Below are 22,254 nucleotides of genomic sequence, written 5' to 3'. Positions count from 1 at the left end.
GTGGGGTGTCCATATATTGAGTGTGCTGTTTACTCCACCCATTCTCCACTAGTTAGAAATGAGCAAATCACTTTGATGTTAACCCTTCCAGTCCAATTACCTGAAGTCAATTCAAAAGCATTGAGTTATCTAAAGGCTACCATCAGGTTCAGGTGATTCAACATAGTTGCTTCTCCTTTATCCAACTTACACTTGTCCTCCAGGGACAAAAAAACGGATTCCTTACAGTGTACTGGGTAGAATATTTATTCTATTCTTAGAAGACTTCAACCAACTTTTCAATTAATTTCCCTAAAAGCGGTAAGCTTGACACTAGTCAAAATTTGCCTGGGGTTTCAGGGTCAACTCTGGATTTCTTTCACTGCAGTCAACTACCTGCTTTGGGCTACATTAGGAAGGGCTGTTTTTCATAGTGCAGCTGAACTGGGATACAGACACAATCAGAAGAGTTTCAGACCTGATGGACATCTCTTGCCCCAAATGTGTTACTGTAGAAAGATTTGAATCCCCCCCCCCCCCCCCCCCCCCCGAACCACTGCCGGGCACATCAAGCCAGCGAGCACTAGATAAATGTTTGATAGGAAAGATATGGGAACATGCACCCAAAAATAATGTTTTTCATGGCTGGACCGGTATGTAGTGACAGTTATGTATTTTAGTTCCCAGTATTCCATTGAAGAAACATGAAAACCACAATCAGCCCGCCAGGGCCAGACCCTGTTTGCTAACACAGCTTAAATAGATATTCTTAACCTTTGGCTTTGAAACAGCCAGGAGCCTGCCTGACTAACTGGTTGAGAGTGGGTGGGAAAGTCTGATTCTCCGTACTGCTCCTGCATCAGCAGGGGGAGAGGGGGGGGGGGGGTTGTGACATGGCAGCCACTCTTCCTCCCTGTGCTTCAGCCTATCAAGAAATGCCCTGCACCTATAAAAATAGACATACATGTATAACACGAATTGCTTGTGCTGTTCCTGTTAGAAATATGCTTTCACAGTGCTGTGCAAATTGATGGTGCGCAATAGATAACAATGGTCTCGATATTCAAAGTGATTTAAGCGAAAGGAGAGACTCCTGCTGGCTTGATTCATGCTCCGAGGGGCCAGCCACTGATTTTCAGCGGCACTTAGCCAGGCAGTGCTGCTGAATATCGCCCTAACTGGCCATTTTGAAAAAGGTCAGGAGTGGGGCATTCTGGGAGTGGAGTTGGGGAAGAGCCGGGAGTTATGCAGGCGCTGGCATAGCTAACCATGTAGGCCCCACATAAATAGCAGTCCTAATTATGCCTGGTTAGCTATGTGGGTGCCAACACTGAATATCGGTTGGCACCCGCATAACTTCTGTGAGCAGCATATAGTCTTCCCTCCCTCCTAACCCACCCCTCAAAGAAAATAGGCCCCCTCCCTCCCTCCCTTTTGACCCCCCAAGGAATAATAGCCCCTCCTTCCTGACCCTCCCTCAAACAGAAATAGGATCCCCTCCTAAAGCTCCCCCCCCCAACTCCTGTAGGCCTTCCAGTCGCTCCTGTCTATGTCAGCTGCAGCCTCAACATGGCTACAGCAAGCTTATACCACAAGACTGCCTCTAGAGGTCATCGCAACCATGTTGAGGCTGCAGCAGCTTAGGCAGGAGCAACTGGAAATTGCTCCTGCCCCAGACCCCGCTGGACCACCAGAGAAGGTTAAGGTAGGCCCAGGGGGGGTAACCTACAGAGGTTGATGGGCATCGGGAGGGGGGCTATTGCTCTGGGGGGGGGGGAGGGGGGTTGTGAAGGAGGCAACTATTCCTCTTCGATGGAGTCAGGAAGGAGTGGCCTTCTGCTTTTTGGAGGGGGAGTGGGAGAGGGAGCCTATTGCTGTTTGGGGGGGGAGGGGACCTAATGCTCTTTAGGGACAGGATTGAATCAGGGAGGAGGGAAAGTGGAGATACCTTTCTGTGGGTCCCAGCTAAATATCAGCTGAGACCCATGTATAGCCCAGAGGCCAAGAGCAGTCCAGTCAGATGCTGATATTTTATTTTAGTTACATTTTGTACCCTGCGCTTTCCCACTCATGGCAGGCTCAATGCGGCTTACATGGGGCAATGGAGGGTTAAGTGACTTGCCCAGAGTCACAACGAGCTGCCTGTGCCTGAAGTGGGAATCAAACTTAGTTCCTCAGTTCCCCAGGACCAAAGTCCACCACCCTAACCACTAGACCACTGGAGTGGAGGAGTAGCCTAGTGGTTAGTGCAATAGGCTGAGAACCTAAGGTTCGATTCCACTGCAGCTCCTTGTGACTCTGGCCAAGTCACTTAACCCTCTATTGCCCCAGGTACAAATAAGTACCTGTATATAATATGCAAATCACTTTGATTGTAACCTACAGAAAAGCAGTATATCAAGTCCCTTCCCCTTTCCCTTAATATTCAATGCCAGCGCCTGGAAATGATCTAGCATTGGGTCTAATTTAGCTGGCAAAACTCAGCGCATAAAATATTGATCAGAACAGTTTTAATTCTGACCCAAGTTCAAGTCTTTGCGAGGATGAATCTTTGCAAGTGTTTCAAAACAAAGTACTGAAGTGTACGGCAGTAAATGCAGGGCTTTTTTTGAGGGTGTACTTGGGGGTACTGAGTACCGGCACCTTATCCATTGCCTGCGGACCCCAAGTTTTAATGAAAGAGCTCAGGCTCTACACACCAATTCTGCCTTGTCATAGATTCTGTGACTGGTTGCAGGGGGCCTGGTTGTTGTGGGATGAGTTCCTCAATGATCACCCCACCCCTGAAGGGTGGCCTAGCATTTGAGTACCGGCACCTTTTTTTGCTAGAAAAAACACACTGAGTAAATGCCTCCCAAACCCAATGAACACAAGAGCAGGTGGCATGTGAACACATTGTCAAATGTCCTAGTGATACAGTGGCAAAAGCAATTGAATAGTTATCTGCAGAGCCAGGTCAGGAGAAATCAGAAGAAAACTGCAGAGAACAGCACCTCTGCTTCACCACCACAGCAGCAGAAAGAAGGCAAACTGGAGTCAGGGATGCTGGGATAGGAGGGGACTGTCAACGCCCCTACATGTCAAGGGCATCCTGTAGCAGAGGCCCCTCCTTATAGGGACAGAAAGAAATCACGTGCTTGATATCAAAAGCAACGTACTGCTGGACCACCCAGTGGAAAAAATCCTGAAGCAAGGGCCAACCTGAATTTACAAAGTCCTCCATCACTGCTCAGGAGCTTACAATATATTGGTAATTAATATCCTGGTTCCAGAATGTAAAGTGCCAAGAAAAGTGACCAAAAGGAGTAAATTCACTATTAAGGAGCCCTCCCCCCCCCACTCCGCCATTGCATATTGAGTAAATAGAAACCCGAGTAGGGAAACTCTACAACAAAAACCTGTACGGTTTTCTTAACTCCTGGCTGCATCGTCAACTGGCAAAATGCATAAAACCAAAGTGAAAAGTGCCAACATTGGAAAAAATATTGTGTGTGTGCTTAGAAAAACTTGTCTTTATAAAAAGAACTCAGGGAAACAAGTAGATTTTCTCATCTCAGATTTATGGGATCAACAGTAATTCGGTAGCAACTTTGCTGATCCACAAACCCACCACAGTAAATCATTTCTGCTGTGCTATTAGGTCTGCCCACTAGCTTCTCTCTCTCTCTCTCTTTCTCAGGATGGACTAATGGGCACAGCTTTGTGCTTTAATAGGGAGACACATCCAGTAATCCACCTGGCTTTTTGAAGACTCTGAGGAGTGTGGTAGCCGTGTTAGTCCACTCTTAAGGTTATCAATAGAAATCAAACAAAATAACACATGGAAAAGAAAATAAGATGATACCTTTTTTTATTGGACATAACTTAATACATTTCTTGATTAGCTTTCGAAGGTTGCCCTTCTTCCTAGCCCATTATAAACCATAAAGCTGTATTTCTCTGTTGATCACCCCACCCCTCACCTATCCACACCCATCCTGTTAGAATATCAATGATATGCTTTGATGTCCCCATGCATACCTCCGACCCACCCCCATCCTCCCACCCTGTCAGACTGTCATAGTAATGCTTGAAGGTTTTCACTTATATACACTGTCAGCTAGCACATTTGCTTATTTCCGATCTGAGGAAGAAGGGCAACCTTCGAAAGCTAATCAAGAAATGTATTAAGTTATGTCCAATAAAAAAGGTATCATCTTATTTTCTTTTCCATGTTTTATTTTGTTTGATTTCTATAGATTCTACATGGAATGTTGCTATTCCACTAGCAACATTCCATGTAGAAGTCGGCCCTTGTAGATCAGCAATGTGGCCGTGCAGGCTTCTGCTTCTGTGAGTCTGACGTCCTGCACGTACGTGCAGGACGTCACTCACAGAAACAGAAGCCTGCGCAGCCTTCTACATGGAATGTTGCTAGTGGAATAGCGACATTCCATGTAGAATCTCCAATAGTAGCAACATTCCATGTAGAATCTCCAATAGTATCTATTTTACTGTCATAGTAATGCTTGAATGTTTTCACTTATATACACTGTCAGCTAGCACATTTGCTTATTTCCGATCTGAGGAAGAAAGGCAACCTTCGAAAGCTAATCAAGAAATGTATTAAGTTATGTCCAATAAAAAAAGGTATCATCTTATTTTCTTTTCCATGTTTTATTTTGTTTGATTTCTATTGATAACCTGAAGACTCTGAAGGAAGCACAGCTGAAGCCAAAACATGACCTACCTTCCAAAGCAGGCACCAGCTTTCAACATTCCCAATTTCCCTACAAGATAACTAGGAAGGCAGAATCTGCTATGCAAACCACCCTGATCATCACTTAACTCGTATTTATTTTCCACTTTGTTTCCAGGAGTGTTCCTTAATCAAAAACACATTATGTTTCTGTGGATAATGAAAGGCTGGAGACAGATCCGACTTCTTGTGGTAGAGCAGTGCTGAGTATTTTTTTTTTTCTGCCCTTCATTGCTGAACTTGTGGCCAGCCTCTGCGGGGAGGGGTACATAACATGGCCCCCCACTACCATTCCTGCTCCTGATTGGCACCGAGGTTTGTTTGGCTTGGCAGAGGAAGACTCACTCCGTGTTTTTTCCCCATCTGGGTGGTGATGGCAAGGGGAAGGGAGGACGCAGGGAAGGCTAAAACCCTTGACCAGTTAGGGAAAAGCATTGCCAATGTGGTTCTGATTCTGCACTCGCGCTTCTAAAGCGGAACAGGCAGCGCCCACCGTGAGAAGAACCTAGCAAAAACAATGTCTCTCTCCTGCGGTGAACCAGGAAATACCTTAAACTGAACAAACATTGTCTGAGATCCCTCCTCTAAAAGTACTCTAGTCTAGCTCACTGTTTCTGGTGAAGTATGAACTAAGGCTCAGTCTCCAGAAGCAAATCCCTGACATTTAATTACTGTTAGTGCAGCAGGACTGCCAAAAAGTGCTTTCCTATGCATCTGTAGAAAGAACATTCTGGGCACCTGCTCCAGAAAGGTACAATAAATCACATCTCAACAGGTGAAGATCTATTCTGAGAAGGTGGGCCAGCTGAGCTTTTGGAGAGAGAAGTATGAAATATGTATATGTAAGCCGCATTGAGCCTGCCATGAGTGGGAAAGTGCAGGGTACAAATGTAACAAAAATAAAATAGATACTATTGGAGATTCTACATGGAATGTTGCTGCTATTGGAGATTCTACATAGAATGTTGCTACTACTGAGATTCTGTTGCTACTATTGGAGATTCTACATGGAATGTTGCTATTACTGAGATTCTGTTGCTACTATTGGAGATTCTACATGGAATGTTGCTATTCCACTAGCAACATTCCATGGAGAAGGCTGCGCAGGCTTCTGTTTCTGTGAGTCTGACGTCCTGCACGTACATGCAGGATGTCAGACTCACAGAAGCAGAAGCCTGTGCGGCCACATTGGTGATCTGCAAGGGCCGACTTCTACATGGAATGTTGCTAGTGGAATAGCAACATTCCATGTAGAATCTCAAATAGTAGCAACAGTGGAGGAGTGGCCTAGTGGTTAGGGTGGTGGACTTTGGTCCTGAGGAACTGAGTTCAATTCCCGGCACAGGCAGCTCCTTGTGACTCTGGGCAAGTCACTTAACCCTCCATTGCCCCATGTAAGCCGCATTGAGCCTGCCATGAGTGGGAAAGCGCAGGGTACAAATGTAACAAAAAAAAAAGTAGGTGGGTTATCTCACTCTGGGGCCCATCTGAGCCTTGGTTTCCTACTCTAGGATTGAAGGCAATGCTTGTCAATCTCTTTGTGGCCATGGCCCCATAATAGTAGCACCAGGGGCTTTTTTTGAGGGGGTACTGAGTACTGGCACCTTTTCCATTGTCTGCTAAAATTGACCCATGGACCCCAAGTTTTAATGAAAGAGCTCAGGCTCTACACACCAATTCTGCCTTGTCATAGGTTCTGTAACTGGTTGCAGGGGGCCTGGCTATTGTAACATAGTACATGACGGCAGAAAAAGACCTGCATGGTCCATCCAGTCTACCCAACAAGATAAACTCATATGTGCTACTTTTTGTGTATACCCTACTTTGATTTGTACCTGTCCTCTTCAGGGCACAGACCGTATAAGTCTGCCCAGCACTATCCCCGCCTCCCACCACCGGCTGTGGCACAGACCGTATAAGTCAGCCCTAGAACGTCCCCCTGGAGTTTCTCTTTGAAAATATGGGTCAACAGGTGCCACAGATACTTTCAGTACTTGTAGACTTTGCGGCAGATAAAAAAATCCCTACCTTAAACCACATACAAGATTTCCATATGAAACCCCCAGACACTGTCAGCTGGCTCTGGTCCCTCCTTCCCCAGCCCTTTTTGGTGCTTTTTTTCCCCACACATGGGGGAGAGCAATTCTGAAGCTCCCCCCCCCCCCCCCCCCCCCCCCGAATTTACCCAGATAACCACATAAATTACTCAGGTATGTTCTTCCACAAATTTTCCTCTTACTGTCTACCAACAAGTTTCTCCTCAGTTTAAAAAAGTGTTTTGTATAATAACGTCCCTGAAGTGATATCAGCGGCAGAGTAACCAAGTTCCTGCTCAAGATATTTCTCGAGAAAACCACAAAGTATGGGGTCAATACTAGTACACAGGAGGAAAATAACCCAATCAAACAAACAAAAGAAAAGCCACAGTCATATCACTTAAACACTTCGGTAATGTATATTTTAAAAGCTGTCTCAACATCTTAAATGTCATGGACCATTTGTCTCAACAATTCTAATCATTCACATAGTGAAAAACAGATGCTCACTTAAGGAAACGTCCAAAGCATGCTCAAAGAAGTCCAAATAACTGTGTTTGATAGAACTGCATGCAATCAAGTTTCCACAGACAAGTTTCTAATAACTTAGCTGCATGGCGTCTCGTGAATCACACTCCCACAAAGTCAGCAAGAGAAAATATCATGCCCATTGATAGGGATAAGTGGGACAGTAGTCTAATGCTTAGGGGAATGGCCCTCCTTCTGACCTTGGGCAAGCCACTTATCTCTCATTGCCCCAGATATCTCCTTCAGTTATAAGCTCTTTGGTGCAGGCACACCTTGTACAGGAATACTTTTCACTATTACACAACACGGTGCTGTAAGAAATAATATTAAGCAATAGCTCTTCTCCAGCCACTAATCATGTTTTTGCCCATAAAGGTAAGGAAAATGGAGAGCTCTTCCCTCCTGATAACCTCTGATCCTCAGGTGAGCTAATCCTCTGTGCCCTTCATCTTCCCCCTGCTCTCAGCTCCAGGCTTTCTACCTTACTGCACCAAATATCCGGAACAGCCTGTCTGAGCTGGGGTGTCATAAGTATTGCCACACTGGGATAGACCAAAGGTCCATCAAGCCCAGCGTTCGGTTTTCAACAGTGGCCAATCCAGGTCACAAATACCTGGCAAGATCCCGAAAAAGTTCAATACATTTTATGCTGCTTATTCCAGAAATAAGCAGTGGTTTTTCACCAAGTCAATTTAATAATGGTCTATGGACTTTTCCTTTAGCAAGCTGGCCAGACCTTTTTTTAAACCCTGCGAAGCTAACCGCCTTTACCACATTCTCTGACAACGAATTCCAGAGTTTAATTACACGTTGAGTGAAGAAAGATTTTCTCCGATTCGTATTAAATTTACTACTTTGTAGCTTCACTGCATGCCCCCTAGTCCTAGTATTTTTAGAAAGAGTAAACAAACGATTCACGTCTTCCCATTCCACTCCACTCATTATTTTATAGACCTCTATCATATCTCCCCTCAGCTGTCTCTTCTTCAAGCTGAAGAGCCCTCTCCCACCCTATTCAGATTCCACCTCAGTTCTCAACTTCAGAGGCTGCTTTTAAATCCTGGTTTGCCTCTCTCTCATCTTAGTTTTACTGATTTTTTTTTTTTGGGGGGGGGGGGGTCCATCAGTTTCCTCTTGCTCCTTTGGGTTTCCAAGTCAATTTGAAATACACCTCTCTTCCCTTCTCCAGACAGTCATCTGGACAAGAGGGCACCGTTCAATACCAGACTGAGTCCTAAGTCACTTCTTTTGGGTGGAATTTACCTATTTATGGCCTGAGCTCTTCCGCCACCCACTGATTTAGCGGTAAGAGCTCACATGCTACCCGCGGCTTACCGCCGGGAATTGGCGCTATATGTGTTATTCTGTTAAGGGCGCCGAGTGCCAATTCATTGAGTGCCACTAACTGAATCCAGCCCTTACTGTGTGCCTAAACGTTCAGAATACAGACATTTAGGCGCCTATCAGGCTTATTTTCGAAAGTGATCGCCGGCCATTTCCAGACATAAATCGGGAGATGGCCGGCGATCTCTCAAAAGCTGCGAAATCGGTATAATCGAAAGCGGCTTTTTTGACAGTATCGCCGCTTTCCCGCCGCCTTGCCGGCAAATGTTCAAGGGGGCGTGCCGGTAGTGTAGCGAAGGCGGGACATGGGCGGGCATGGGCTTGGCTACCAGATGGCCGGATTTCGCGGATAATGGAAAAAAAAGCGGTGTTAAGCAGTATTTCGCCGGGTTTACTTGGTCCTTTTATTTTCACGACCAAGCCTCAAAATGGTGCCCCAACTGACCAGATACCCACCGGAAGGAATCGGGGATGACCTCCCCGTACTCCCCCAGTGGTCACCAACCCCCTCCCACACTAAAAATATACAAATAAAAACCTTTTTTGCTATCCTGTATGCCAGCCTCAAATGTCATACCCAGCTCCCTGACAGCAATATGCAAGTCCCTATAGCAGTTTTTAATGGGTGCAGTGCATTTCAGGCAGGCAGACCCAGGTCCACCCCCCCCCCCTGTCTGTTACACTTGTGGTGCTAAGTGTTGAGCCCTCCAAACCCCCCCCAAAACCCACTGTACCCACATGTAGGTGCCCCCTTTCACCCATAAGGGCTATGGTAATGGTGTAGAGTTGCAGGGAGTGGGTTTGGGGGGGATTTGGGGGGCTCAGCACCCAAGGGAAGGGAGCTATGCACCTAGGAGCTTTTTTTGTATTTTTTAAAACTTTTTAGAAGTGCCCCCTAGGGTGCCCGGTTGGTGTCCTGGCATGTCAGGGGGACCAGTGCACTACAAATGCTGGCTCCTCCCACGACCAAATGCCTTGGATTTTGCCGGGTTTGAGATGGCCGGCATTTTTTCCCCATTATCGCTGAAAAACAAAACCGGCGATCTCAAACCCAGTGAACTCTGGCATTTGGCCGGGCTAAACCGTATTATCGAAAAAAAAAGATGGCCGGCCATCTTTTTCGATAATACGTTTCTGGCCAGCTGTTGCGCTGCCGCCAAAATAGATCGCCGGCGACGTTCGATTATGCCCCTCTATGTGTACAATTAATTCGCCTATTTCTTCAACCCCAGCACAAGGCGCTTGATGATTGTGCCTGCTGTCTCCTTGCTGCTGCTAACTCTGCCTCCTCTCGGCAGGTTTCTGCTCCCATACTTCATTCTCTCCAAATCTTACTGACTTCAGCCGCTTCTACTACAAGGTGACGTCATCACTATTCACCTAATTCTTCAACCCCGGCACAAGACACTTGCGCCGTAGGTGCGCACCGAAGGAGCACGTCCAAGGAGTGTGACCAAGGAGCAGGCCATGGTTCTTGTGCACTCTTAGGAGCACCTCCTTGGGCACCAGGGGCGCCTTACTCTGCTCCTTTTTAACTACTATTTTAGTGCTACCATTTTAACCACTTTTACCTCCTGGGTCAGGTTTCATCTCCCTTATGGCTTCCTCCGACCTCTTGCCCCCCCAGCTACTATCGCTGTCTTGTTTTCTTATCATCCCACACCCTTTTCTCGTCTCTGTCTTTCCCACCATTTCCTCACTCTTATTTCCACTGGCCCTTCATACTCTCCTGCTCCTGTCTTGCCTGTGGAACCTCCGAGCCTGAAGTTTGGCCTTTTAAATGTTCGTTTGCTTACGCACAAGTCTCTCCTCCTTGCCAACCTTTTCACCCATCACTCCTCTGATGTTCTCTGTGTCAAAAAGACCTGGCTACATCCTGGTGACCCAGCAATACTCCTAGACTCATGCCCCCCTGGCTTTCTCTCCCTACATGTCCCATGCCCCTCATGCCATGCCACGGCAGAGGTATAGCCTGCTTTTACCACTCCTCTCTCCGGGTATCACCTTACACTGTTAAGCCTCTCTCCATCTCTGAAGTACTTATTTTTCATCTTTCCCTCCCCTCCTGTAACCTCTTTGAGGTCCTTCTTTATCACCCTCCCCCATCCTCCTCCACTGAAGAGCTGTTTGCCTTCTGGTTGGAATGTGACGCTCTATATCATCCCCTCCTACTTTTAGGAGATTTCAATCTTCCTCAATCTGACTTCTACTCAATGCATTTTTTCTAGCGAAAAAGATGCCAGTACTCAAATGACTGGCCACCTTTCAGGGGTGGGGTGATCACTGAGGGACCCATCCTACAATAGCCAGGCCCCCTGCAACCAGTCACAGAATCTATGACAAGGCAGAATTGGTGTGTAGAGCCTGAGCTCTTTCATTAAAATTTGGGGTCCATGGGTCAATTTTAGCAGACAATGGAAAAGGTGCTGGTACTCAGTACCCCCAAGTACCCCCTCAAAAAAAGCCCTGCTTCTACTCCTCTTATCTCTCACTCACAGCCAACATGGGTCTCACTCGACATGTTTCTGTTGATACCCATCTTGCTGGTCCCTGGGACTTCATTTTCACTTCTTCCACGCTTACTTCCCTCTTGTTTACCTCTCCGGTGCCCTGGTCTGATCATCTTCTTATCAGCTTCCCTATTTCTTTTCTCTCTCCCCCCATCAACACTGAGCCCAAACCTCTGCCTTTTTGTACTCTCAATGATGTTTCTGTTTCCAAAGTATCTAATGCCACTGCCAATGTTGCTCCTCTTTCACCTACTCTCTCCTTTGATCAGTGTGTCTCACTTCTTGACCAATCCCTCTCTGAGATCTTAGACTTTCACACTTCCCTTGCCCCAGCCTGCTCTCGACGATATCACTTCTCCCCGTTATTCACCCCAGCACTTAGGCTCATTCCTCCATTCTGCAGAACGAAGGTGGCTTAAGTCACGCTCAGAAACAGATCGTGCCTTATTTTTCACACTGTATCAGGAATACCTCAGCTCTAGACGGCATGCCAGACATGATTACTTTGGTAACCCAGATCTCTCTTTCCCTTAAACACCCTCAGGCACTCTTCCGTTGTACTCAACTCCATGACTATGACCCTCAGATCCTTCCCCTACTGCCTGGCAATCTACTCTCTGCAATCTTCTGTTCTCTCTTCCCATTCCTCTTTCTTCCTTGTACCGTGTCATCCCGGGCTACACCACTTACCTCATTGCCAAAAGATGTAATAACAGTGGTGAGCGTATCTGGGTTTTAAAAAAAGGTTCCTGGAGGAAAAGTCCATAGTCCGCTGTTGAGACAGACACGAGGGAAGCCACTGCTTGTCCTGGGATTGGTAGCATGGAATGTTACTACTAATTGGATTTCTGCCAGGTACTTGTGACCTGGATTGGCCACTTTTGGATGCAGGATACAGTGATACCCCGGTTTTCATCGATAATCCGTCAGAAAACAAATCGGCGAAATCCGAAACCGACGAAAATCGAGGCAGTTATTTCCATATGAATCAATGAGCAGGAGAATGCGTGGGTCACCCTTTGTTTTTGCAAAATTAGCAGCGAGGTCACGTGGGCACGCCGACGAAATCCCAGGCAACCGCCGAAATCCGAGACAAATTTTTCATGGAAAAAAAATTGATGATAACCGCAACCGACGATAACCAAAGTCAACGAAAACCGAGGTATTACTGTAGTGGGATAGATGGACCATTGGTCTGACCCAGTATGGCTATTCTTATTCTTATATGCCGCTTGTAGGTATTCCTGGGGCATAGTGGAGGTAGAGCTGTGATGTAGCATTTTATAAACGGTGGGTACACATATAGACTTAAATGCACAGAGGTACCTATGGTGCTTTTAAACATAGGGATAAAATAGGCACCTTCTCGGAATGTCAGCCTATGCATCCTACTTAAAAATGGATCCCTACATGTTCCAAATGCCTATGAGAAAAGACGTAATTCATCACAGATCCTAGGTGGCTTTGGATTATTATTGAAGTAATTATGAAAGCAATCTCCAGAAGTTGAAAAAAATGTCTTCACTGATTTCTCTCATCTGGGTCTAGCCTACAGAAGTCATGAGGAAAGTGGACCTCCTTCATAGGAGCCAACTTTCAAAATTATTGGGGGTGCTAAGCCCAATGGAAATAACCCCTCCCTGGACACATACAAGGAATTTTCTCAATATTGGGGGTGCTCAAGCACCCACAGAACCCACAGAGTCTGCTCCACTGCCTCCTGTGTAAATCATATGCTCCTTTGGACTCTGGTTATCTAGGCAGCTGTTCTAGAGGAGGTGGTGTGAGTATGTATCCTCTTGTATTGCCAAAAGTCTCCAATATGGCTCATTGAGAGACGGGGGAACAGGAACCCAAGACTGTCCAGTACTGATGTGCTGCCCCACAAGAATCTGTAAACACAGAAGCAGCCACAGGAGAGCTTCCAACAGAATCCCCATCTTATTTCACTAATTAACAAAGTGCCAGAGAGGGGTAAGATTCCTTTTCCTGTACTGTACCTGCCATGCATTTCCGGCTATACCCTAATCGCACGAGGGGGCTCGCTGTTAATATACATCCTGCAGTTCTCCTTCCCTCTCCCCTCTGTCTCTTTCTTGTAATCAAATTCAGCACCATTCTGAAAACAGAACATGGTTAAAGCCATTCCTGTTGTCAGTCCATAGCAAATGCATGTTGGGTCAGGTTTACAAGAGAAGTTCCCATAGGTGTGTTTATGTCAAGGGAGAAAAAAAAATGGTACATTAGCTTGACATTTTCAAAAGTGCAAGTCATGGATCATTTTATCTGCTCTCAGCTGGAGTGTGTCAGGCAGGGGCGTAGCCAGACGTCAGTGGGAGGGGGGGGGGGGTCCAGAGCCCGAGGTGAGGGAGCACATTTTAGCCCCCCCTGTGCCACCGACCCCTCCCCCGCCATTTTCAACCTCTCACGCCACTTTCAACCACCTCCGCCCCTCCCCCGCCACCACTGCCGCCAGGTACCTTTGCTGGCAGGGGGTCTCCAACCCCATTCAACGCCGGTCTCCGGCGCGTTCGCTGATCTGTTTCTGTGAGTCAAGACTCATAGAAACAGATCAGCGAACACGCCGGAGACCGGCACTGAAGAGGACTTCGGCTGGCGGGGGTTGGGGACCCCCACCAGCAAAGGTATCTGGCGGCAGAGGCGGCAAAGGATGGTCGTCGGCGGTGGCGGGAGTCGAAAGTGGCGGGGGACGGTCAGCGGCGGGGGGTTGAAAGTGGGGGGCAGGGCTAAATCTGTGGGAGCTCATGCTCCCATGGCCCCACCTAGCTACGCCACTGGTGTCAGAACACATGCGTTGCACCTGCTGGTCATCAAAAGGAAACAACGTGCATTGTTCCAGGTTGAAAACTGACTGCAACAGCTACAAGTGCACAAATAGCATTGTGAATAATGTGGAATTTAAGCAAGCGGGTCTCTTACCTTTGACAAACACGTATATCCCAGCTGTGAGATCTTTGTGGAATGGAAAGTCGCTGTAACTGCAGGACAGGTATCCAGTGTGATTGGCCTTGGCCTCACTGATGGTGAACTGACTGCAGATATGCCCATCTGACTCCGAACATCGGCCCTCACTCACCAGGAGACTGTGATTGACAGAGTATAGAACGTCATTCCAAAGCCACGTCAAGGAGGTGGATCCCCTGTGAACACATCGGAATGAGACTCATTTTACTGTGGAGCATCCTGCAGGAAGAGGAAGTGTGCCGGGAGGGGGGGGGGGGGGGGGGGGGGAATTCATTTTGTTTGTTTTCTTAATTTAGGCCGCATTAAATCATTTTAAAAATATTTATTATTTTTAAAGGATCAGAAATCACAATAGATTCAGATAACCAATGAGCAATGACTTATGGCTTTCTTATTTCTCATGCAGTCAGAAAAATGACCGAATAACTGAGAAGCAATAAAAAACTAATTTTTTCTTTTTCTTTATTACCAATACCCTCCTCCAGCATCTCCCCAACCCCATTCCACTCTCCTTCATCACATGGATAGCTTGACTGACAGCAGTTAACACGAGAATTTTCACCAGCCTTTGACATGGCGCAACTGCTTACGACTCAAATTAGTCACTAAAACGTGGACTTTTACTAGTATTCGATAACGGCAATTACACACCTCATTGCCGATATAGAATTTGCGCTAACTGGCCAGAATTTTAGCGCCTGACATTAAGTGACCTTTACAGAATTACCCCCACAATGACCCTGAGTCTGACTAGCTCTGTCGGCTGGCTTTATTGCAACTCAGGTTGGTGCAGTTTTTTGTCTTTTTATGGGGGGGGGGCAGTTCTTTTTAAAATTATACCCCTCCCCATAGCTCCAAAGGAAGTTACCAATGTGTAGATGATCAAAAACCCTGCGCTGTTCCGAACAGAACTCTAAAATGAGCTCCGGAACAGATGCCCCTATGATCAAAGCTAATAGCATGTAAATTCATGCGCGCTGTTAGCTCTTGTCATAGGGTATTTCTGCATGAGGATTGTGCCTGGGCATGTACCCAAGGCACAATCCTCACGCAGATGTTGTTTGACAGGTCCATGCCGTTAAAAAAAAAAAACTCCACGATTCAAGATGGTGTCACGGCAGGATGTGGAAGTTGGCTGTTCCTAAATAATTCTGCTGATTCTTTTTTTCCTCGATAACTATGCCGAAAAGGAAGAGTAAACTTTGGGGACCTCCTCTCCCTAAACAGATCCCTTCCTTACCTGGACAGTTACCAATTTCCCCATATTTGGTGTCGACCCCAACTCCGGGCGCTTCTGCTGACGAGGCTGGGAAGAGTCTCGTCCAGGAGAGCGATCTTTTGCTCAGCCCGTTGGGACCTTTGACCCCACCGCCTCCGCAACTCGACGGTGTTTCTGTTCCAAGGCCCGAAGCTGGAAGCTCGAAGGGGTGGCGAACCCTGTCGGAAGGAGCGGAACTTGCGAAACCAACAGAGCAGGCAGTGGGTGACCAAGGAGCACCGGAGATGGCAACTGGGGAAGTAACGGAGGACGCGACTGGGTCAGTAAATCTACAAGAAGCTTTTCTTTGCTCCTCTGCGATCCAACCGTTAATTAAACCCCAAGAGGTGTCCTTGGACTCTATATGGACGGCCCTAGAAGCCATGCACAAGGTCTGTAATGCTTTTATTTCCGTATCTCTAAATAATTCCTCTCAAATAAAGAATTTAAAAGATAAGATGGAAGGACTTTCAGTGAAACAAACTAAACTTGAGACTGTTAGTGCTAAATTACAGGACCAACAGGCACAAATTTCCGGAGATAGGATAATACTACACCGCAAGATTGAAAACTTGGAAAACCTTTCAAGAAATTTAAATCTGCGTCTTTTAAATTTTCCAAAAGACCAATTTACTACGCCTAGAGATATGTTTGTGAAATTTCTGAAAGAGGTGTACAAGTACTCAGATCAAGCCCTTCCACCTACTCAGAGAATATATTACCTAAAAACTTTGCCAAAATTGAGTAAGAATGCTTCTGAAATTCCAGATAGGACTCTTGAATCATTGGACTTAACAAATATTTTGGAACAATTGAATGAAAACATTGAGGCCAGAGCTACTTTAATTGTCTCATTTGTTTTTCTACAAGACAAAGAAACCCTGTTGAGACTTTACTTTAAGAATATACACCCAGAATTTAAGGGTGCTAAAATTTCAATTTTTCTGGATATATCTCGTTGGTCTCAACAGAGGAGAAAGAAATTTCTAGAGATGAAGCAAGAATCTCTGGCTATAAAGGCAAAGTTCCAGTTGCATTTTCCGTGTAAATGTATATTGACTATGAATGATAAAAGATATTTTTTTTTTGAGCCTGAACAATTACGTACGTTCCTTGATGCACAAGCCGATAAGGGTTAAGTACATATAAAGAAAGGTTGTATAACTAAGGGGTAACCTCCTACCGATCCTAAGGTTTATGATTATTTAAATCCCATCTTCCATGGGTTTTCTTTAAACTATCTTGAATCCCCAATTGATTTTGTGGACTATAATGCAACTAAGGTTATTATTATTACTTGGAAAGATTTTCTTTTGTAATTATATCCTATGGCTGTATCTTATCAAAGATTGTATCTTTGTATTTAATGAAATTAATAAATAAAAAAATTTAAAAAAAAAACTCCGGACCTGTCAAACATTGGAAGGGGTTGGAGGTCTGGTGGACCTCCAGAACCCTCACCCCTAACAGAACAGCCCCAGCCCGGCCAGATCCCTCGACACTCCTCCTTCCAGCACCGCCTCTAAAATGGTGGCACGATGCGCTGAGCAGGGCTTCCCTACCACATAAGAGTGAAAAATCCCTTATATGGTAGGGAAGCCCCACCCAGTGCATCCCAAGATGCACTGGGCAGGGCAGGGTGCCACCATATGTGGAGGCACCCGCAAAAGAGAGGGGTAGTGCTAGTCCCTCCCTCTTCCAACTTTGAGGTAGGCCGCAGGGGGGGGGAGTACCGGTACCGGTGAGGATGAGGAGGGCTAGTGGTCCCTCTGGACCATCAGGGTCTCTTCAGTGTTGGGGGATGGAGGGACCTGGAGGTCCAGTGGACCTCCAGGCCTTGTGTTTGGGGAGGAGGGGAAGACTTAGGTTTGACAGGTCTGAGAGAAAATCCTGGACATGGTCAAACCTCTTCTGCTGGTCTCCCCCATTCCTTCCTTGTTCGGCAAACCCTAACACCAGCTCTGAGCTAGCGTAGGGTTTGCAGCGGGAGCAGCACACCTGTTTGGCATGCTACCTGCTGATCATAAGGGAGGAATACAGGAGACCCTCATTTGCATGCATATGCATGCAATTAGCAGTCAGAGCCAGCGAGCACATTGTTACACGCGCTCACTGGCTCTGATCATCGGGCAGGAGCAAACGCGGGTGCTAGTACATTACTATTGGCCTCTAGCATCCGCGTTTGCTTTTGATCATCTGCCTATAAGGGAAAGAAAATCAGTGATCCCTAGAGAAAACAGATTTTCCTAAAGAAAAGTCATTAAGACAATAGGAGTTAGAAAATAAAACCTTGTGTTTAGGAAGAACACGCTTGGAGATAGTTTGAAATCTTGAACCATCTCATTAGAAACAAATTGAGAATCCCTCTGCTTAGTCAAGATTGGGAGGCGGGGCTGGTGCTTGGGAGGCGGGGATAGTGCTGGGCAGACTTATACGGTCTGTGCCCTGAAGAGCAAAGGTACAAATCAAAGTAGGGTATACACAAAAAGCAGCAAATATGAGTTATCTTGTTGGGCAGACTGGATGGACCATGCAGGTCTTTTTCTGCCGTTATCTACTATATTACACCCATCCCATATAATGCAGTACAATACAATATTTGTATTCCGCTTCACACCTGTAAAGCTCTGCATGGATAAAATAAAAGAGTACTGGCCAGTTCTAGTGAAAATACAACAATTTCAGACTTAAAACTAATTTAAAACTTTACCATATCAACCTGAGAATATGTATAAGAGGTGTGGAGGTGTGAAGGAGTAGCCTAGTGGTTAGTGCAGTGGGCTTTGATCCTGGGGAACTGAGTTCGATTCCCACTGCAGCTCCTTGTGACTCTGGGCAAGTCACTTAACCCGCCATTGCCCCTGGTACAAAATAAGTACCTGAATATATGTAAACCGCTTTGAATGTAGTTGAAAAAACCTCAGAAAGGCAGTATATCAAGTCCCATTTCCCTTTCCCCCATGACGTCACAATATCAGAAGTGAGCCAAGTATCGGGCAATCAAGCCATTGTGACATCACTGATGAGGTTGGCTCTTATTGGTGGAATGAGTGGAGGAGTAGCCTAGTAGTTACTGCAGTGGACTTTGATCCTGGGGAACTGAGTTTAATTCCCACTGCAGCTCCTTGTGACTCTGAGCAAGTCACTTAACCCTCCATTGCCCCTGGTACAAAATAAGTACCTGAATATATGTAAACCGCTTTGAATGTAGTTGCAAAAATCCTCAGAAAAGCGGTATATCAAGTCCCCTTTCCCTATTTGAGATTCTACATGGAATGTTGCTGTTGCTACTATTTGAGATTCTGGAATGTTGCTACTATTTGAGATTCTACAAGGAATGTTGCTATTCCACTAGCAACATTCCATGTAGAAGCCTGCCCTTGCAGATCAGCAACATAGCTGCGCAGGCTTCTGTTTCTGTGAGTCTGACATCCTGCACGTATGTGCAGGACATCAGACTCACAGAAACAGAAGCCTGCACGGCCGCATTGCTGATCTGCAAGGGCAGGCTTCTACATGGAATGTTGATAGTGGAGGAGTAGCCTAGTGGTTAGTGCAGTGGACTTTGATTCAGGGGAACTGGGTTCAATTCCCACTGCAGCTCCTTGTGACTCTGGGCAAGTCACTTAACCCTCCATTGCCCCTGGTACAAAATAAGTACCTAAATATATGTAGACCACTTTGATTGTAGTTGCAAAATACCACAGAAAGGCGGTATATCAAGTCCCATTTCCCCTTCCCTTCCCCTTTCTGGTTCCTTATTAATTTTGGTTATCTCTTGTTTTTACCAGGCTTATATAAGGTGTCAGATAGTGCCTAGGTGTAATGAAAAGAAAACTACAAGCCGAAAGTGTAAAAAAAAAAAAGTATCCATCTTTAAATAGAGAGAGGAGTGAGCAGGACAGCCTAGCAAAGCATCTTTCAGTGGACAGAGAAGTCCCCAGATCTGGTCCTGGACAGCCACAAGCTGTCCTCCACAAAGAAGAAACCGTGAGACATATTTGCATACAATGGAAGCGGGACATGAAATGTCCAAACCATGGGACGGGAAGTGGGCAGACATAAGCTTAACATAAGAGAACAGTTCTTTACAGAAATGGTGGTGGATTAGGGCTGCCACACCATTCAGTTCAACCCAAACAAGCTCATCTAGGCCTGGGATTCCCATAGAATTGGAGGTCTGATTTCCCTAAGAAAAGTAGAATTATATTTCCATGTACGCAAAGGCTCAAAAGACTCAGCGATGACCTGAGGATGACAATTCTAGGGTGAATGCGTGAAACAACATCCTAGTGAGATGCTGGAGGCAAGAACATTATCAAAATACCAGAAATCATGGGACTAAGCACAATGGATCTTCACCTGTGGGGCAGGGAGGGTAGATTACATATCCATAGGGGCTGCAGTACAGCAGTGAGAAATAAGAAGCATAAAATCTGTTTTTACTCTTTGGGGATCTTGCCCGATACTTGTGACCTGGTCTGGCCACTGTTGGAAACAAGAAACTGGGCTTAATGGATCTTCAGTCTAACATGAAACAGTATTTATTTATTTGTAGCATTTGTGTCCCACATTTTCCCACCTATTTGCAGGCTCAATGTGGCTTACATTGTTCCATCATGGCGATCGCCATTTCCGGAGTGAGAGATATAAGTGGTATTACATTAAAGATTATGATTGACATAGTAGATTAAGCAGTCAAGTATAAAGAATTCTTATTCGGAATAAGAGGTAAAGTGGTATTGCATTAAAGTTCATTCGTGGTAGAGTAGACCTTGGTAGTCGAGTATAGAGAGTTAGGTTTTATCCGGTTCAGGCTTGGGTTTCGTTGTCTGGTGGTGATTAGGATGGATCGTTGTGGTATGCCTTGTTGAACAGGTTGGTCTTCAGTGTTCTCCGAAAGTTAGTTAGGTCGCGTATTTTTTTCACTGCGAGTGGTAATGCATTCCATAGCTGCGTGCTTATGTAGGAGAAGCTGGATGCATATGTTAATTTGTATTTTAGTCCTTTGCAGCTGGGGTAGTGGAGATTCAGGAATGTGCGTGCTGATCTTTTAGTGTTCTTGGGTGGTAAGTCTATGAGGTCTGACATATAGACCGGGGCCTCTCCGTAGATGATTTTATGAACCAGAGTTCTGTGGGTCTGCACTTAATGGCACTCATCAGACTCAGAGGTCCAGGACTAGAGCAAGGCTAGTCCTACGGGTCAGGACTAAGCTGCCATGGGGGTGGGGGAGGGGATCTCTGCAGCAGATTACCGCAGTGTGATTACCCAGAATCCACTGTGGCCCTTGTCACTGAAAAACTCTTGAGCCGTGTGAATGCAATATATATTCCTTTGCAATGCAGAAAACATATTTGGGCCACCTCAGCATGTTATGCTGTTAAAGCCTCCAAACTATGCAGAAAGAAGCCTTCACGAGCTTCAGATGCAGTAAAAACTAGAAAAGTGTTGAATGTTGATGACAGTAAGGCACCATCTGGAGAATGACTGAAAGCAGGTGAGGAACAGCACACTGATCTCCTCCAAATCTTTTCGTATCTCTGCATACGTGGAGTACATCCTCAGGCTTGGTTCTCTCTTGTAATTATTTGTCAACTCTATGTAAAACTAGCAGACTTCTCTCAGTCATCCTTGGCAGGAAATGTGCTCTTGGCTCCGTCTCACCTTATGCCGCCTTCCTTTTGTCTGGTGATGCTGCTCTCGTGGAGCCGGATGTGCAGACTGAGCTTCCAGTCACTGATTGATATCCTGACGAACTGCTGAACCCACTGCTAAGGTTCTTTTCATCACCCCAGCGATTCTCACGTATATCTACGTGAAGCGTGTCCGCACCCTGCTTTTACATGGCATTAAATGACACAGAAACAGGATGTTAGGGATTCATGACCCGAAATCCAGTTAGAAAGGAGAAACAGCTAAGCTAGTGCCAGCCCTTCCAGTAACGGAGATTATTAGTCGGCCCATGACTCATCTCTCTCCCCTTAGAAGATGAGTTTTCATGACTCAGGGAGTACTATACTTCTTATCTTGGTGCCATAAAGGACGCCAACCCTCTTCCCAGGATTAGACTGGTGGCTCTGTGGCCATACTTTGCATTGCCATAGGGTGGGATCTGGGCACAATGCCCAGGGTCAGGACTGCTCTGTGAGTCTGTTCTGGCTACAGAGGGAATGTTCACAGCCCCTGTGAGGATTGAAGAGCTGAGTGAAACTCGGAACTGGAAAAAATGTCTCCCAACTCCCCCTCCCCCGGATCATTCCAGACCATTGACCCACTCTCAAGCTTGATTGTATGTGTGCTCGAACTGATGAGTGAGGGGAGATTGGCCCTGAATGTGAAACTGAACTGACCCGAGACCAGAGCTATTATTACAAAAAAAAAAAAAGGATGCTTTACATCCGATTTTGAATTTTTGAAGAGAAGTCTCCAACCGTAGTATCATGGTAAGTTGTTCCAGAGTGTCGGCCCAACGACATTAAATATTAGGAAGTGCATTTCGGCAAACTGGAAAATATGAAAAGACTGAATTACCAAGAGGTTCTGTTGACTTGGATGTAGGGTACAATATTGGGGGGGGGGGGGGGGGGGAGGGGAATGGGTCTTGATATACAGCCTTTCTGTGGTTTTTGCAACTATGTTCAAAGCAGTTTACATAGTATATACAGGTACTCATTTTGTACCTGGGGCAATGGAGGGTTAAGTGACTTTCCCAGAGTCATAAGGTATCAGTAGAGGAGCAAAAAAAGTGTAAAGCCTGTGTTTTGAGTGCTGTGTACCAGGGTTAGGATCTTATATGAAATTCTGGCTGATATTCCATGGGGGAATGATGCAGCTTTGAGGGCTCAGTAGTCAAGGGCCTCCCTGTGCGGGGGT

At 46.0% G+C, this 22,254-nt stretch overlaps 1 protein-coding gene across 3 annotated transcripts in view; it reads right to left on the bottom strand.

The window, feature by feature from the left end:
• Positions 1–22,254, bottom strand: part of LOC115474923 (vascular endothelial growth factor receptor kdr-like) — a 344,006-nt gene that overhangs the window by 225,352 nt on the left and 96,400 nt on the right. For all 3 annotated transcript variants that reach the window (XM_030210630.1, XM_030210628.1, XM_030210631.1), the window contains exon 3: positions 14,076–14,296. In XM_030210630.1, coding sequence (XP_030066490.1) covers positions 14,076–14,296 — 221 coding nt within the window. The remainder of the gene's footprint in view (positions 1–14,075; positions 14,297–22,254) is intronic.

The sequence above is a fragment of the Microcaecilia unicolor genome, chromosome 7, assembly GCF_901765095.1.
Source record: "Microcaecilia unicolor chromosome 7, aMicUni1.1, whole genome shotgun sequence".
Classification (NCBI taxonomy): domain Eukaryota; kingdom Metazoa; phylum Chordata; class Amphibia; order Gymnophiona; family Siphonopidae; genus Microcaecilia; species Microcaecilia unicolor.
This window is presented reverse-complemented; position numbering and strand designations above follow the sequence as displayed.